At 42.3% G+C, this 17216-nt stretch overlaps 1 protein-coding gene across 4 annotated transcripts in view; it reads left to right on the plus strand.

Moving 5' to 3' along the window:
* Positions 1-10351: 10351 nt before the first annotated feature.
* The window catches only part of iqsec1b (IQ motif and Sec7 domain ArfGEF 1b), a 173710-nt gene continuing 166845 nt past the window's right edge, over positions 10352-17216 (plus strand). For all 4 annotated transcript variants that reach the window (XM_023837490.2, XM_023837492.2, XM_023837491.2 and 1 more), the window contains exon 1: positions 10352-10955. In XM_023837490.2, coding sequence (XP_023693258.2) covers positions 10699-10955 — 257 coding nt within the window. In that variant the 5' untranslated portion in view covers positions 10352-10698. The remainder of the gene's footprint in view (positions 10956-17216) is intronic.

The following is a 17216-nucleotide window of genomic DNA, read 5'->3' on the forward strand; positions in this document are numbered from 1 at the left end:
CTCCAGGGATACAGTCTGATCCTGTTCTCTCAACTGGTATGTTACTTGGAACGAAATGTTTCTGCTAAGTAGTTAAGATTTGTCAAATATATCAGTTTTAGCTTTCTGGATCAATCCATACGATACCCGTACAATTCATGTTAAGCCTGGTCCAGGATATGCAGAAATTATCCAGCGGATAATTGTGAAAATGATAAGATCACACAAGGTGGGTTTCAAACCCCTGATCCCAGAAGCACTACTGCCTGAACTGCTGCTCTCTCCCTTTCAGCATAAATGAATTAATGGAGACATACAATGGTGATTGTTGAGCTAATTTTGACAAATTTAGAAGTCTAAAATCTCAGGGTCTTGGAGGGTACACACATCTGCTTCATTTCCATCCAGAAATAAATTGGTCTCAAAGCACACTGTGAAAATGCAATCTAGGGATAACATTTCACAGTCATTATTTGTAAAATTTATGAAATGGCATCAGTTAATATTCCTAGAATAAACCCAGGTGGAGGAAAGAAACGTACGGCTACATTTCAAGTTAATTGAATGCCAACTAGATCTGGTGTGCAGAGGCTCTGCCGCATGGTATTAATTTAACAGCGTTTTGGCAAAAATCATGTTGTTGTTTTTTTTCAGTGCCAGTCATCAGCAGCTAATGAACATGACCTGGCTGAGGAATGGGGCTCCAAGGAACAGCAGGTCACACTCGCTTCAAAGAGGAACAATGATGATGACTTGGACTGCTGTAATTGTAGCATCGGCTGCAATAAAACGATCTGAAATAAAATCTATTTCATATTTACCAAGTAAATTATAGAATCAAGTTGATTACACATTAAAAATTATTATATAAAAAAAAATATTCATTATGGTTATCGATTAAATATAATAATGCTTAAATTAATGCTAACACAGATGCATTGTTCTATATCCAGTGCTAGCATAAATAAAATGTATTTTTGTATTCGAATACACAGTGATTGTGTAGCCGCCCCTGTGGAGCGCTAGTATAAAGTATCTCAGATCTCCGTCGGATCCCTGCTGTGCCTCATTAGTTGTTTCCGTGAGGAGACCACAGAAGGCACCGCCTCACGTTTATTCGGTGTGGATTAAATGGCGGGGTGGGTCCCCGTTCTGTCGCTCCGAGGTGATGAGCGCCGTTGGCCAGGTGCCTACAGGGCTGCAGGTGGAATTGAACAAGCAGCGCGGAGGGAGTTACGCCGCCGGATGTGGCCCGCGGAGCGCCAGGCGAAAACAATCAAGCGGCTGACAACACAAACATCACAGGTGCGCGGTGGTGCGCTGCAGTGCGCCCTCGCCGAGCCAGTGCTGTGAGCCCAGGGGCTCAAGATGGCCAAAAAATGAAAAGCCTTTGCTAATGTTTGCCAGGTTATAGCTTTCCCCTAAAATGTGTGGCATCTAAACTAACTAATTTTCTGGTTCAGGATTTGTACACTCGTTAACAATGTTAATTTGCTCTTCTCTCCATTTAAATTACTACTGTTTTATGCATCTTTCAGGACTTTTTCATTCGTCACAAAGACCTGCCAGGACTGCCCTGCAGCCCCTGCCTATGTATGACCCTTAATGCGTTCATTCCATAAAGAGGTCAGCCTACAGTATGTGTGTCACCGTTAACTACCATGCGGAGGCGCTTTTCCGTTTCCTTGTTTGAGGATGGGTCTCGTCGACTGCAGCAGAACGGGAATCCCCGCAGTTATGGCGAAGCAAATGTGTGTGTGAGTCTGTGAAAACCACAGGAGCTGCAGGACATGAAAACAGCAATCAGACAGATGGAATGATGAGATATGCTTCCAAGTGACGGTCTGATTCCAGAAAACAGAGCAACAGATGGGAATGATATCTGTGTGAGCAAATCAATCCTGGTAGAACACTTTACAATGTGTAAATATATTTATGTTTTATTTTGTTCTGTTTTAGTTTGGACATGCTTGCATTTTTATTCTTGGAAAAAAAAATGCATGCAATTTTATCCATTTGTTTACCAGTGCTGGATATGGCAACGAGACCCAGGCTACAACACAAACTTCACAGGTAACTTGTTCATGGACACCAGCTGTCAAGCAAGCAAGGCAATATCGGGATGAAGGGGAATAGAGCGATGAGTGTTAACAAAAAGCATTTCAATGGCAATGAAAGAGCATGCATGTCCCTTCACCTATGACACACGCATGTCTCTGTGTTTATGCTACACGCATGTCACTGCTGAACATGCCTGTTTTCAGGTAGGGGGCAGACAGCGTAATCGCTCTCCCAGGTACCGGCGGCTGACATGCGTCTTAATCTCACGATGGTGGGCCTGTCATAGACACCATATGGCACACATTACAGTGCTAATGTCACTGTCTTTCATTCATTCCCCAGCCCCCCCTGCCACACACACACACACAGCTAGAGTGTGTCACACGGCGGAGACGCCTGTGGTGAACACAGTCCCTCTTTGTCACGCACGAGTGTGTGAGTGGTGCCAAGAGAGGGGACACTCCAGCACATGAGCGGGGTGTGCCTGACAGGGGACGGCTTTCTGCAGGAAACAAGGGCTTTTCAGAAGCACCTCATCAGCCACGCAATGGATCATCAGTCCTTAGCAATTTGCGAAACCTTTATTTTATATATGAAACATGTTCAACTAAACAACCAAGTAAAACGTGTAGTAGGAGTTTTTTTTTTTTTTTAAATCAGTGCTTTTACAAATACATACTCATTGAAACAATTCAGTGCCGTCACTACAATGTTACTCTGTGTCACCGCATCTCTTTTGATCCATCAAAACTATGCTGGTGGCCAAAATTGTGGAAACATTTCCAGTTTTTAGGGATTGCAGAACTTTATTCAGCTGTTGCTCCAGTTACTTATTTAATTGTCTTTTGTATATTTGTAACATTCGTTGATTGTTTATAATCATTGCCACCAATGTTTGTGTAGTCATTTTTAAAGCGTAATGCCAAATAATAATGGATAGTTTTATTGATTGTGTGGGGAAATTCTCTTTTCACACTTCCCCCAACCTGCTTGCTGTAGATGAGAGCAAGTTGGCCACAAAGGGCAGCTGCTGAGGGCAGCATCCAGGGAGCTGGGGGTTAAGGTCCTTGATGAAGAGCCTGTAGATGTGTTGAGGCTGGAATTGAACCAGTGACCTTCTGAGCGCAAACACAGAGGCTTAGCTCATTGAGCCACACACTGCCCCACAAATGCTGGCTGTTTCCACAATTTTGACCACTAGTATATGTGAAAATGTGAAAAACTTGGTAAAACCTAAGAGGCATCTCATTCAGAGTGTACCCTGCTTTGTATCCTGTGGATAGATGGATGGATGGATGGTAAAGAACAGCTCAAAAGATATTGCAGCATATATGAAAGAAATTCCACCTTAACTATGCTGATTATCCATTGCTGATTAATTTATATTTTATCATAACCTGGGCCCAGTGGAACCACATTTATTTCCACACCTCTGCATCACTTTGGCACTGTGCATTAGTGAGATAAGTCCAGTGTGTTCTGGTGCCCCACAATGGGACGACTGCTTTTGGCCTTGATAGATTTCGCTATAACAAAAGTTGGCCTCAATTAATCCAGTCAGAGCTTGTACTTATCCATTCATCAGGCGCCCGGAGGTAAACAAATCCTCATAAACAAACAGTGTCCTCTTTGAATTAAAATTCCCAAAAGGTGACACGGTAGCTGAAGAATTTCTGGTTCATGTCCTGGGAGAGACGTCGCTGCCGTACCATTTGAGAAAAGTGTGTTGTGACTCATTTTTATTGAACAGCAAATCACAGAAATGACTGAGATAGCAGGTTTGTTTTCATTCCTTGGGGACCAGCATACAGTAGGGAGCTGGGAGGGAGCAAAAACACGGACTGGCTAGGGATAACCCGAGGACTGGCTAGGGATAACCCGAGGACTGGCTTGGGATAACCCGAGGACTGGCTAGGGATAACCCGAGGACTGGCTAGGGATAACCCGAGGACTGGCTTGGGATAACCCGAGGACTGGCTTGGGAAAAACTGTGTCAGATGCATCTTGACAAGGCTCACACCTCCATGGTTGGGGTCTTGAACTCCGCCACTGCTCTGTGTACGAGGTCTGCATGCGCTCACTGTGTTGGGCGGGTTTCCTCCTGTGGTCCAGCGCATGCACTTTGGTGAACTCAAGTTTATTTTTTACTGTAGTGTGTTAGTGTGTGTTTATGTCCTGCAGTGGACTGGCACCCCATCCATGGTGGACCCCCACCTTGCACCCCAGACTGCCTGGAATAGGCTTCAGGCCATTATTGAAGCAGCCCCCTGCCCCCACACACACACACACACCGCTTCCCTGTAGTGGAACAGCAATTGGACGGTAGATGGATGTGCCATGATGACGTGCTTTACCTTCATAAGACTGAGAGGTTCAGGCGGGCAGTGTGGTATTTTTAATAAGTGCTTATTTTTTAAAGGGGTGGATGACATTATACTGACTGCTCATAAGGTACCTAACCTGATTGCTTCAATAAAATAGTTGTAGAAACTATAGAATATGATGGTTAAATATTGATTAGACTCTTGACTCTGGATAAAGTGTAGGAGATCTGAAGAACATCGAAAGTCATATCAGACCATTCTTGGTTCTTTAATATCCTATAATGACAAGAGTGATACTCCTTTTATTTAAATATGACATTAGGGGTATGTTTGATGTGTGGCAATCTAGGGATTTTTTTGATAAAATGGTTGCCCTTACACAGTGACGTGCACAGACATTTCGAAGGGCAGGTGCTCGAATGGGGGGACGTGGCTGACATTTTGGCAATTAGGGGGAAGGACCCCCGACCTCTGCACGTGTCTGTATCACAACATTCAATCCCCTTAATACTTAACTAAGCAAACCATTATCCTTGGATTTGATGGATGCCATAAAAACAGGTAGAACACAACTGAGGTTTGAAGAGAAAACTTCATATTTCTCACATATTTCTTTTAAAAGGGACATCATGTGGATTCCCCTCCAATACATTAGTTAGACTGAATCCAGAAAAATTACTGGTTATTTGAATGAAGTGATTTCTCTAAAAATGCATCTCTTCCCCCCTAAGCAGCCAGGTTGGAGGAAACACAGCAAATCAAGCTTCAGGCTCAAATCCATTCTCTCAAAGATCGTATGGCACTGATAAGATTATAATTTTACACTTCCTGCCTTAAAGGTGTGTATTAGACATTAGAATGTACGCTCACTTAGGTCAAATTGAAACAATCCTATAAACAAAGTAGATTTTTGAATACTAATATTAATAATAATTCCTGCAAAATAGGTTTTCATTACCTCGATGCTGAAGTAATTCAGCACACACAGTAGGAAGCTCGCGGGAATTTGGGAAATGATTTTCTGGCAAATGGACAGAATTTGCTTTATGAAGCTGCCAGATAATTTCTTAGAGCTGAAGACAGCAATCCACACATGTTCCCCCAGTGAAACCATTAGTGGCCAGCACAGTAATTCAGCCGGTGTTGGCACAGAATTAAAGTGGTCAATCTGATAAGCGGCCAGCTTAATGAGGGGGGGTGAAGAACGTAAAGTGCGTTTGAAGCCTGACTGATGGACATGCTTTCCTTCTGTCCTTAAGACGTGGCCTCTCCTTTGACATTATAAACTCACATTTGACTTCACATTCAACCTCTGATTCCACCTATAATATCTCATTGCATTCTTTGTGTCCTTTTTCATAGCATTTGCCCAAATTGCTCTTTCTAAATGTCCATGACAGCCATCTATCTCACAATGCAGAGCTGATCTTACCCAACAAAGTCTTTGACTGCAATCCTCCACCCGTGTTACTGTCTAATCCCCCAGTTGGTTTCTCATCATGACCTGCCGGATAGGTGATGATGACTTTGGCTTTGTGGGCATTTACTGTGGATAACTCTAAAAATGGTTTTGTCAGACATGACAAACCCTAAGAGTTCCAGTCCACAAAGTCATATATATCACTGTTCAGTCAAAATCCTTATAAACCCATAATCCTAGTAAGCATCTGTCTTAATCAACACTAAATTATGAGGAGAATCCATTCTCTTGGAAGTAGGATATTCAGGGCAGCGGTGGAAAGTTTAGGTCCAGAAACTACAAATCCAGACCAGGGTCTCGTTTTAACCAACCAGTATAAAGAGTCAGAGTCACACCTTGGTCTGGATTTGTAGTTTCTGGACCTGAACTTTCCACCTCTGATTCACGGTAATTGATTTGATTAATTCACCTTAACTAAGGGGATCTTCAGGAAGCCATTTCATCCTTTCAGTTTCAGGGGGTTCACAAGCCAATATCGCATATCCTGATTGGCTAATAAAAAATAAATAAATAAAAATAAACACGGGACGGAGTAAGAAGAGTAAAGCTCTAGAATTCAATCAGGCTTTAACCAGCAGTCTTCTTGGCACTACTTACAGGGTACGTTTGTTTTGGTACACAGCTGAGCTTCCTTTTAATCCCTCTCAAAGAGGAAGTTGTGATTGAACAGTAACAACCTTCCTCCTATAACTTCCAATGTAACGTAGCAACTTTAAACCTTTCGGGTTCTTCCCCCTCGTTTTCGCCAAAGGGGGGGCTGCCCAGCTCTGCTTCCGCGCAGTCGCATCCATCTTTCCATTTCCAATAACTGCTTATCCAGTTAGGAACCCGGGAAGCAAGCAGGCCTGGGACGGAGTACACTTTGGGGACGTTGCCGATCCATTACAAAGCGACCAATTTAGCTAGATTGCATATTTGGATTACGTTAGGAAAGCAGAGTGCACAGGACATGCATGCCACAACCACACAGCTGCCTTATTTGGGACTTTGGGAATTAACTTGGGACTGGAATTCCATTGTATTTCACTGTTACCTAGTGGTATTACGGCGGTCCCTGCACTGGTATTCTCATCAGCAGCTTCTAAGACAGGACAGCTTATATGCAACAAATGCCCTTACTGTACATATGTGAACTGGCTCAGTGCTTACACAGTTATTAATTAGCATTGTAACAGACTATACTTGTACCATATACTAAAAGCACTGGCTCTTAATTGGGCACAAATCACAAAATGAAGAATTTCATTAAAGTCAAAACTATTTTGCTTCTCTGCCCTTGCTTGCTTGTTGCTCGTAATCCTAGAATAGAATTCTGGGCTGCTCAGAAACACCAGCAGGAACTTCATTAAGCCACTTAGAAAGTTTAGATCAAAGAAAGAGCGGGCAAGGGGGGAATAAGAGAACCCAGCTCACTTGTCTGCTATGTTAGACCTCGTCTGCATCTCTAACTCCTTCCCCTGGCTTTGATGATGCCTGTATCAGCATGATCACAGAGGCTGCGGTGTGATTTATGCACATTATCTTACTGCTCTGCCTCATTAGAGATGCGCCACATTTCACAAAACATGCTAAAGAAAGGCATTAAAGAACGAGCGACTGCTCGCGGGGTGTAGAAGCATCATTCCGCCTCGCCCTCCTGGACCCACTACCTGTCTCTTACATTATTTTACTGTTATTTTCTCAGCATTAACATTTGCTTTAAGGTATGTGAGACTAATATTTAATTTCTTTCCCTGTCTGGCAGGGAATAGAAAAATAAAAATGGAGATAAAACATTTATATAGGAGTGTTACAGCTTGCACTGACTTTCCTGGCAACTTTTCCCTCAATATTCATTTTGATTTGTGTGTGCTGTCAAGACTGAAAGGGTAGCCTGTTGATAGAGTTGGTACAATTCGGACACCAAGTGTCTGAGTCATAGCTGTCAATCATGCCATTTATTGCACTGGCTCCGTGTTGTTATAAGCAATGGTAACCAGCAGGGAGCGCACTGTTCACCTCAGATGGGATGCCAGTGTGTTTGTTCTCAGACCGTAACAGCTGCAGATAAATCCATCTCTTTACAATGGCAAACATCTTTTCAAGTGCTTTTTTAACAAAGCTCCAACATTGGAATACACAGTATGAATTTTAGGAACACAATATTAGCAAGAGAATTCTAAATCCTTGGAATACAATATGTATAACCAGTAAAGAATGTCATTTTCAAATGCTATTCTCAAAGATACCCCTGGCCTGCCTTTCAAAATGAAGAGCTACCAGTATTATAAAGTGTATTAGGAATATGTTTATTATGGGTAGATGTGTTTGGAAGAAATATCCCCCTCCCATTAAAGCTAAGCCACCTAAGATAATCCTCCTGTATGAGGATATCAGCTACTGTTATTATTGGGAAGAGAAGAATATCGATTCCCTGCTTTAGAAACATGAAATCCTTCTTTTTTTTTTTAAAAAAAAAAAAAGCATATCAGTGCTGAGAAAACGAAATTCTGAGCAGATCTCTGTGACTTACGGTGATATAGGAGGGCCTGAATAATTACTTGATTTTTAGAAAGATGTCATGGGAGAATTCACCTCCCCCCCTCCGACTCATGTGAATACAAATCAGCCTGACTCCTGTAGCATGGAGCGGCTCTGGAGACCCGTCCTGCAGTAGAGGGACTGCACCGCACTCCCTTCGGAGCGGGCCTCTGGGCCGTAGCTCCTCCCACGCTCCCTGTGTCAGCATTTCGAGAGCTGCGTCAAGAGCCCTGCTCCATCTTCGGCAAATTCTTTCCAGAAGCAATAGCTGGAGACCTGCCGTATGAACAGAGCTCGACCAAAACTGGTCTGGCCTGGTATGACTGCTCACTTCCTTCACCCCAAGATGCACAGAAACACTCACCGGTCAATCAAGGAACTTTAAGCACAGGGCAGCTCCCTCCTTTCTCACTGGGTGGGGGTCCAAACCCACAATCAGCTGTTTATTTTAAGCCGATCGCTGCATCCCGTTCTGCCATTTGATAATTCGGTAAGAACTATGCAATTGAAAATATGTTTCTTGGAAATGAAGAAAGCAGATCTGAATTCAATGAGCTACATGCAATGAAAGCTTGGTGTAGGGATACGAGTGAGTGATACAACTGTAGTGTATGCCTTTGTGACTGCCCTGGATGGTGTAGGGATACGAGTGAGTGATACAGCCGTAGTGTGTGCCTTAGTGACTGCCCCGGATGGTGTAGGGATACGAGTGAGTGATACAGCCGTAGTGTGTGTCTTAGTGACTGCCCGGGATGGTGTAGGGATACGAGTGAGTGATACAGCCTTAGTGTATGCCTTTGTGACTGCCCTGGTTGGTGTAGGGATACGAGTGAGTGATACAGCCGTAGTGTGTGCCTTAGTTACTGCCCGGGATGGTGTAGGGATACGAGTGAGTGATACAGCCGTAGTGTGTACCTTTGTGACTGCCCGGGATGGTGTAGGGATACGAGTGAGTGATACAGCCTTAGTGTATGCCTTTGTGACTGCCATGGATGGTGTAGGGATACGAGTGAGTGATACAGCCGTAGTGTGTGCCTTAGTGACTGCCTGGGATGGTGTAGGGATACGAGTGAGTGATACAGCCATAGTGTGTGCCTTAGTGACTGCCTGGGAGAATGTGTGTACAGGAGTTTCTCAGTCTGCTTTTGTGGTGAAAACAAGTGTGTGAATTCTGCATTGTGGAAGTATGGACCTGAATGACATCACTGAATTCCAAAAAACAGAGGATTATAAATAAAATATTATTTATATTATAAAAGGCTTTAGCAAAAAAGGTTAAAAATAAACCATATCATCTTACTTTTCAATTAACAACCAAGTGTTCTTATCTGACACAATTTTAATTTAGAAAGGCCTGGCTATCCACCATTCATGAGGGCATATGAGCAGTGCATTGCTTAGGACTTAAACCAAATATCACCCAGAAGGAGCGTTAAGCTCCTTATTCAAATGCACGCAGTTCAATCGGGGAAAAAACATGCAGATGTAGCACGACTTAGCAGGGTAACATGACGTAAGGAGGAAATAAACGGCCTTTGAAACATACGTCATCAGAATAATTCAAGGTTTTTCTTCTCTACGGAATGATGCATAAGAATTGGATTATGAACCAGTTGATATTTATCAATGGGAAAAAGAGGATGTCTACGCCAAAATGACGTTTTGGAGACACTCCAAACAGAACTGTTTTCGCGTTAATTTCAAACAGTAAAAATATAATTTAAATAAACCTCAAGTTTCTGTCTCTAATATTCACGACGTTTAAATGTTTTGTTTTCAAAAGCAACACTGGTTTCCAGATTAAAACCAGCGCTGAGGTCTACGATGGGTAGTGGCTGTGCGCAAGAATTGGGAAACCAAAACCACACCGAACCTGTTGATTAGCCTTTTTTAAAAAATAAAATAAGTAGCAGAAATTTATGGCCAAGAGACCGTTGCAAAGGTTATCGCTTGTGAGAAAAAGAAGTTGTAGAACAACAAAGGGGTTTACGGTTTTCGAGGCTGGCGAGTAGATTTTAGATGCGGTGGCGGCTCTCGGCGCGCAGAGAGAAGCGTGCGGCTTAAGTGCGCTTCCCGGAAAGGGTTAAGCGCATTTCCCATCTTTCGGAGTGGTTTACAGGGGTTAGTTATTGTGGTGCAGAGGCTGTGGACGGCGCGCTGCTGCGGACAATCGTGCGATCAACTTCTTCCAACCCATCTGGATCGCCGCCGAAAGCCAAGCAAATGCCGGGGACGAGATACGCGGAGTTGGACCTCGACGGCGACTGGGTCGGAGAGTAAAAGTCGCCGGGCTGTTTGAATTGCGGATGGACGGGCGCTAGAGGCACGGCCGAGATGGAAAATGCTACGGAAAACCCGAGCAAGGCGGCGGAGTATCTGAAGGAGCTCAATAAGATCATAGAGACGCAGCAGGAGTTGCTGGAGAAGCAGAGGAGCCGCATCGAAGAGCTGGAGCAGCAAGTGGCCGATCTGTGCACGGAGAATGTCTGCTTGAAGGAGCAGCATCAGCGGCACCTGGCTGCCTGCAGGCTGCAGCCGGGCGCCGGTCACCCTACGTTAGTTGCCATTAAGGAAAATGTGATTCAAGAAAAGTAAGTCACTTCTGATTAGTACGGCTACGTTATTATTTCAAATGTTGTGAAAGTTCACCTGCGAAGAGGTAAGTGTCGATGATTATAATTGACAGGATCGTTGTGGATCTTGTCAATACATAAAAGCGGACATGATATGGGATTCAGGCAAGAAATCTTTAATAGCGCCAACAAAACGTGCAATACAGCGAACGAGGGAAGTGAGTGAGACGAAGCCCAGATCCCCTTCACCAGCCTGGCAGTACCCAAAGGTCCGGGTCTCATCCATTAGTTACTTGAGCCTTATTTGATATTTAAAATTCAGAAGCTGCGCACTAAGAAGGACATATTAGTGCCAAGTTTGAAAACGGAAAACATCTAGGCGCACTCAGATGGGATTTTGCTGTTGCCATTTGCCTTGTATAGGTCCTGAACTGATTTGGAGTAAATTGCATCACATGGCATTTGAATGAATTGCTTTGCATGCATTAGTGATTGAAAGGTGGTATGGCAAATAACACGTCTCCAATGATTTGTATACAGTAGATCCTCAGCATAAGACACTGAGCAGTAAGAAATAACATAGCGTCCGTATTTTGACAGTTATTTGTCATCCTTAAAAGTAACTACAAATCATACCGATGTAGTTCCACCCCTTATTTTAACGTATTTGGCCACGTACAGTGTGTGATGTGCGACTCAATGTCGAGGACAGTAAGGCACCCACTTAATGTGATTCCTTAATCTCAGTGGTGTTTACTCTATTTACATTTCCTGCTCTAGTAATATGGCTTTGTAAACAACACAGTATTATATCGCTATGATTATTCTTGAAGAAATTTCAACACACTGTAAACACGGACCTCTTTATGCTCAGCCAAAATAATTAACTAGGAATTGTAATATGTTAAGCTGGCACTTTTTATTTAATCTTCATATTTATGATTATTTCTATGCTGTATTGTTTGTGGAGGTATTGATGTTTATATAATTAATGTCGCGCCTTAAGATGAAGTTGAGGGGTTTTGTTGGTGACAAATATATAAAACGCTTTCTTTGCGAGTGCTGGCAAATGTTGTGAAATAAACCTCTTATATCTGTTACTGAAAATGCCAATATCTTTCGATCGCAAACGATCATCCCCCCAAGTGTCAGCATATATCTTCAATATTAATGGCAAGTTCCCGTTACAGAAACATCGGCAACTGGAAGCACTGGTATTGCAGCAGTGTGAGCGGCAACCCGGGGCACATTGACATCTTGGAAATATATTTTTGGCTGTGATCATTTCAGATTCTTACGCAACACATTAATAATAATAGGCCTACGGGAAAATTGTCATCTTACTATAAGGCAGTAGTACGTACGTGTTCGGTCTTGCGTATATCATCCATCTCTGGTTTATCTAGAACATGAAAATTTACAAACTGCTTTTCAGATGGCACTTTCAAGTAATTATGGGAACAGGAAGAACAAGCGACTGCGAGCGCCCTAAATATGTATTTAATTTATTATATTATATTAATGGTGTACTTCAATGCTGAAATTTTGTTGTTTGAATTTTTTTTTATCCCGAGCTCGATAAATTCTGTTGCTTCCTATGCACAGTATGTTAGTCTTTTAAGTGGATTAATCGCACAGATACGTATTAATCCGGGATATTTATGGAATGCAATATAGGCTTTGGGAGAAGCTGCCCCTGTTAAGCCACTGGGCATTGTGGTTACTTTAAGCGAGTTTACCTCCAAATGACAGAACTTTGGGAAAAGTGTCTCCTTACACTCATCTGTGTTGTTTTATGTATGTGCATAAAGCATTATTTTGAAATAAAATCTTTTAGACATATCATTTTAATACTGTTTGTAATCTAGTCACCTGCTTATTTTATGCTTTTTATAGCAGTATAGATATACTGGATTATTATTTTATCCTAAAGTCATATGTATGTAACTTACTTGAGTCTAGCTGTTTTACAGCATCTTATGTTGAGAAAATGGAAAGTTAATTTCTCTGAGGTTCTGGCTGTGAGATTACTTGGTTCTTCCCTTTTACTGCACCTTCCTCATCCAGTATCAGATGGAGAATGACTGCTGCTCCGGGGCTGACCTTAATATGAACGCAGTTTGTAATGTGCACCATCACACATTAATGCGCCAGCGAGCTTCGGCGCGGGCTGCTGTTAGGAGGAAGCCCGTCAGCTTTTCCTTTCCTTGTGATTCTAAAAATTTGTGACAGCCCTCTTGCTGTAAGATGCTTTTAGCCATTTTTGGAATTTTACTGTCTGGGCTGTTTTTTTATGCAAAGCAGGATTAGATGCAGCACTGCACAGTTTGATTTTATTACAGCATTTTGGAGACATTCTGCATATCCTTCAAAGTAAAACGGTGGAAGAATATTGCTGTAACTCTTTACATGTAAAGACTAGATATACCTTTATAGATCCCTGGGAGGGGGGGGGAGGGGGTTTATCCTACAGCATTAAAAAGGTATTTCTCATTCAATGTGTGAACAGGGAATTCAAGCTCACAGACTGTAAAAAAATTTTATGAAACAAAAAACAGTTACTTTGTCCTGATTCATATTATGAAATTCTGAAAGATGAGTGAAGTATTGTTAATTCTGCTGCATATATAAGGCAAAACTGTGGTTCGGTGTGTAGTGTCACCCCACTAGGTTTGGGGTTCGAATCCCACCGGCTGAGTGTGTGGGGTTTGTATGCTGTCTCTGTGTTGGGTGGGTGTTTTTCAGCTATTCCAGTTTCCTCCCACAGTACAAACACATGCAGTTAGGTGAACCAGGAATTCTGATTTGTTTAGAGTTTTTAAGTGTGTGCATGCATGTGTCCTGCAGTGTACTGACATCCTGTCCAGGGTCTGCTCCATGCTGCCTGGGATGGGCTCCAGGCCACCACAACGCAGTATTGGAAGGGTGTGTCTGGATATACGTACAGTAATGTGCAAAGGTCTTTGGCAGTCAAAAAGTACCATTAAATAAGCCTAATGCTGGTGTAAAACTATGATATTATATCTCTCAAAGTACCTTAGCTTAGCCATTTCAAAACCTCTCCTAAAATCACCCCATTTTTTTCCAGTAACCATCTAATATTCCGATGTATTTGTTGACGCGACCATTAGCGGATCTTGTTTGGCTAATCAATCCCTCATCAAATCATTTAACTAATTAAGTTAATTAATTAAATGAGCTGGTGGCGAAATGTAACAAATACATGTAATGGCTGCAGTACCCTTGAGGAAAGGATCGGGACCGGAAGCGGTGTTCATCTAGCCGTCCAACTGGATATCATTAGCTACCTGGAGAACAAAAAAAAAGTTATTTTTCTTCTTCTTATTTTATCTTATTGTTTATTGTGTTATCCGCAGTATGTTCATTTGCATGTATTCTAACATTAAATCGTGTCTATGTGTGTTTTTTGAGCAAATGCATTCTTATTATCCGGATAGTTAATAGTTTTAAACATTTTCTTTACCTGCCTAAGACTTTTGCACAATACTGTATGTTAAAACATAAGCAGAGCATTGGGCTTGTAATTAATTTTGCCTTTTTTACCACTTGAACTTTATAATTAGACTTGATGCAGGGCAGGACTGTTGGGTCTCTTTGATTTGCCCCTTATTAATTGATTGTGACCAGGATCTTCGGTTGTTGTTTGTGGCTGGTGAAGAAAGAGGCTTTAGCTACAATGAAATGTCTTTTAAAACCATGTGTGAGGCACATTTTCTCAGCTTAGTTGGGTTAATTAGTCAGCTTTGTATGCAGAAGACTAGTCAGTACATGTGGCTAGTTTTTAGTCTTCTCAGTGCTGGCTGGTGATGTGAGCTCTGGTACCAGCATGCTTTGTTATTGCCCGCCAGCCTTTTCCCCAACGTTTCCAGTGACATTTTAGGTATTATTGAAATTTAGTGTGAGAGAAGCATTTAATCGTGCGTGCCAGTGAAATTCAGGTTTGCGTTTCTGTACTGGGAATGCCTTAAAAGTATTTTTTGTCTTTTCATTCGCAGCATGAAACATGGTGGTTTTATACACTTGTGGGGAAACCCTTTTCCATCACTGAGACTGCATTTACCTTTTCAAAGGGCCGTGTGCTTGTGGTAAATTGAAATACAGGGACATTGACTGGCACGGCAATCAGGAATTCATAGACAGTGTGTTATGATCCAGGTCAGATCACACACACCTTCTGGTGACTGTTGTCAGGTGCGGATTTTGTAAAATGCTGAAACTTAGAAGGGCTTTCCTTCAGACTTTGCAAGGCATCTTCTGCTGATAAATAACATGAACTTCAAGACCTTTTTGGTTTAAATTCCATATATATACGCTGTAACATACCAACCTGTATTTGGAAAGCAGTGAGAGAAATACTATGGGAATGTTTTTGGTGAAATTCACTGTCTGCTGGTCTGATTCAAGGAATCAGAATCCGATCAACTTTATTCTTTAAAAAGCCTGGTGGACATTATTGGAGCACTTCTTAAAATGTGATCTGTTAAAGAGTATGCAGCTCTCTTATATCGCAGGGAAATGCGTTTTAGGAATGTATGTGGGTGCAGGTATTTTTACTGCATCCTCTCCTGGCAGCATAATACACTACCTTCACTTGGGAGAAGCTGACTTGGCATAAATAGTACAGATAATAAACATCTGTTAAGTAAAAACTTTGGCCAGTGAAATGAGATGAATTCAGGTGTAATCCAGCATTTTAAGCACAAGCCAGGAACTGAGATTTACAGTCCTGCTGCAAATCATTTCACTTTTTCTCAGTTTTTCTTTGCTGTGACTTAAATTTTTCTTTGCTGTAACGTCAAGATCCTGTGACTTATTTGGTCTGCTAATAGCTAAAACAACCTTATAATGTCATCTTTGCGGAAAGCCGCTTGCCGTCAGGCTGTCTGAATCGTACCGTGGGTAATATTCAAATGATTAAAGGCAAGCAGAAGGGTTTGTGGTGGTGAGTTAATGTATGTAATCAAGCATTTGTTGAGTGGCTGCTTTGCAGTGAAGGGCATTGGAGACTGTGAGGTTATTACTTTGAAGGATGTTGTGATGCTTTTGTTTTTTAGGAACTATTTAGCATCTGTAAATCAGCTATTTTTGACTAGTTTCAAAAGCTACCATTATGTTTTTGCGGAACCTCTTTCAAAAGTGTGATGTGCCGCAAGCACAAGAGAGAGAGAAACGAAGTGTCTGTCTGTTCATTGCTGCTTTTTAATGTTAATTAAATGCAGAATCTCGCCAAGTCGTAGCTGAGTTTCGACGTCAGATTCGGCTGCAGAGCTGCCTCCTGCGATGTTTCTTGCGCCGCGCCGCGTGACCCTTGCCTCAGGGATGTCACATGGCTTTGTCACTCGCACCCAGGATGACGGGGCTTGAAAACACGGCCCTGCTGCCCTGAACAACTCCAGCGCAAATACGTATGAGGGTTGTTTTTTTACGTGGATCCAGGGACGAGACCGGCCCCTGCTCCGAGGTCGACTCTGGCTTCCTGCGCTTCCCCGACGGCCCGCCACGTCAGCTTTTTATTTGTGCTGACCTCAGGCAGCTGGAAGGCCAAGCCTCTGTAAGTGGGCTTTCCTCACAAACATCACCAACAGTCATCCTTTTTTCCCCACTGCATCTGTATGCTTTGTATAACAAATCCTTAGATTTTTGTTTTAAGTTTGTAGTACGGGTTAAACTAGATGAATCGCTGGCTTTGTGAAGTTTAGCTGCCTGTGAAATCTTGTGGGAGGTGTCTTCACAGACGGGTACCTCTTAGGCATTTGGTTGTCGTAACAGCGCTATAAAATTTTGATGCAATAACTGTCCGTCTGTGATGGGCTGGCACCCCATCCAGGGTGTCCCCCCCGCGCCTTGTGTCCTGTGGTTTCTGGGATAGGCTCCAGGCTAACTGCGGCCTGTACTGGATAAGCAGCTGTGCAAGATGGATGGATGGATGGATGGACAGAATACCCTTTTGTTCATATTGTATTGTTGAAGTTATTTGTGTATACTACTTCACTGGTTAAGATAAAAAAAAGAAATGTATTGATCCCAGGGGAAGTTTGCATACAGCACCAGGAACACAGTGCACAGATGAACATACATACAGTGCAAAGTACAAAGATAGTACACTTAGTTCAGACAGATTTAAAAAGTACTCAGTACACAAATAAATGACATATTTTGAAAAAACAGAATGTAATAATAAAGATAAATATTTAAAGATAATAATAATTATGTACAAATTAATCGTGCAGTTAGAATAGAACACGCCAGGTTATAGGC

The sequence above is a fragment of the Paramormyrops kingsleyae genome, chromosome 8 (genome assembly GCF_048594095.1).
Source record: "Paramormyrops kingsleyae isolate MSU_618 chromosome 8, PKINGS_0.4, whole genome shotgun sequence".
NCBI classification, from domain to species: Eukaryota; Metazoa; Chordata; class Actinopteri; order Osteoglossiformes; family Mormyridae; genus Paramormyrops; species Paramormyrops kingsleyae.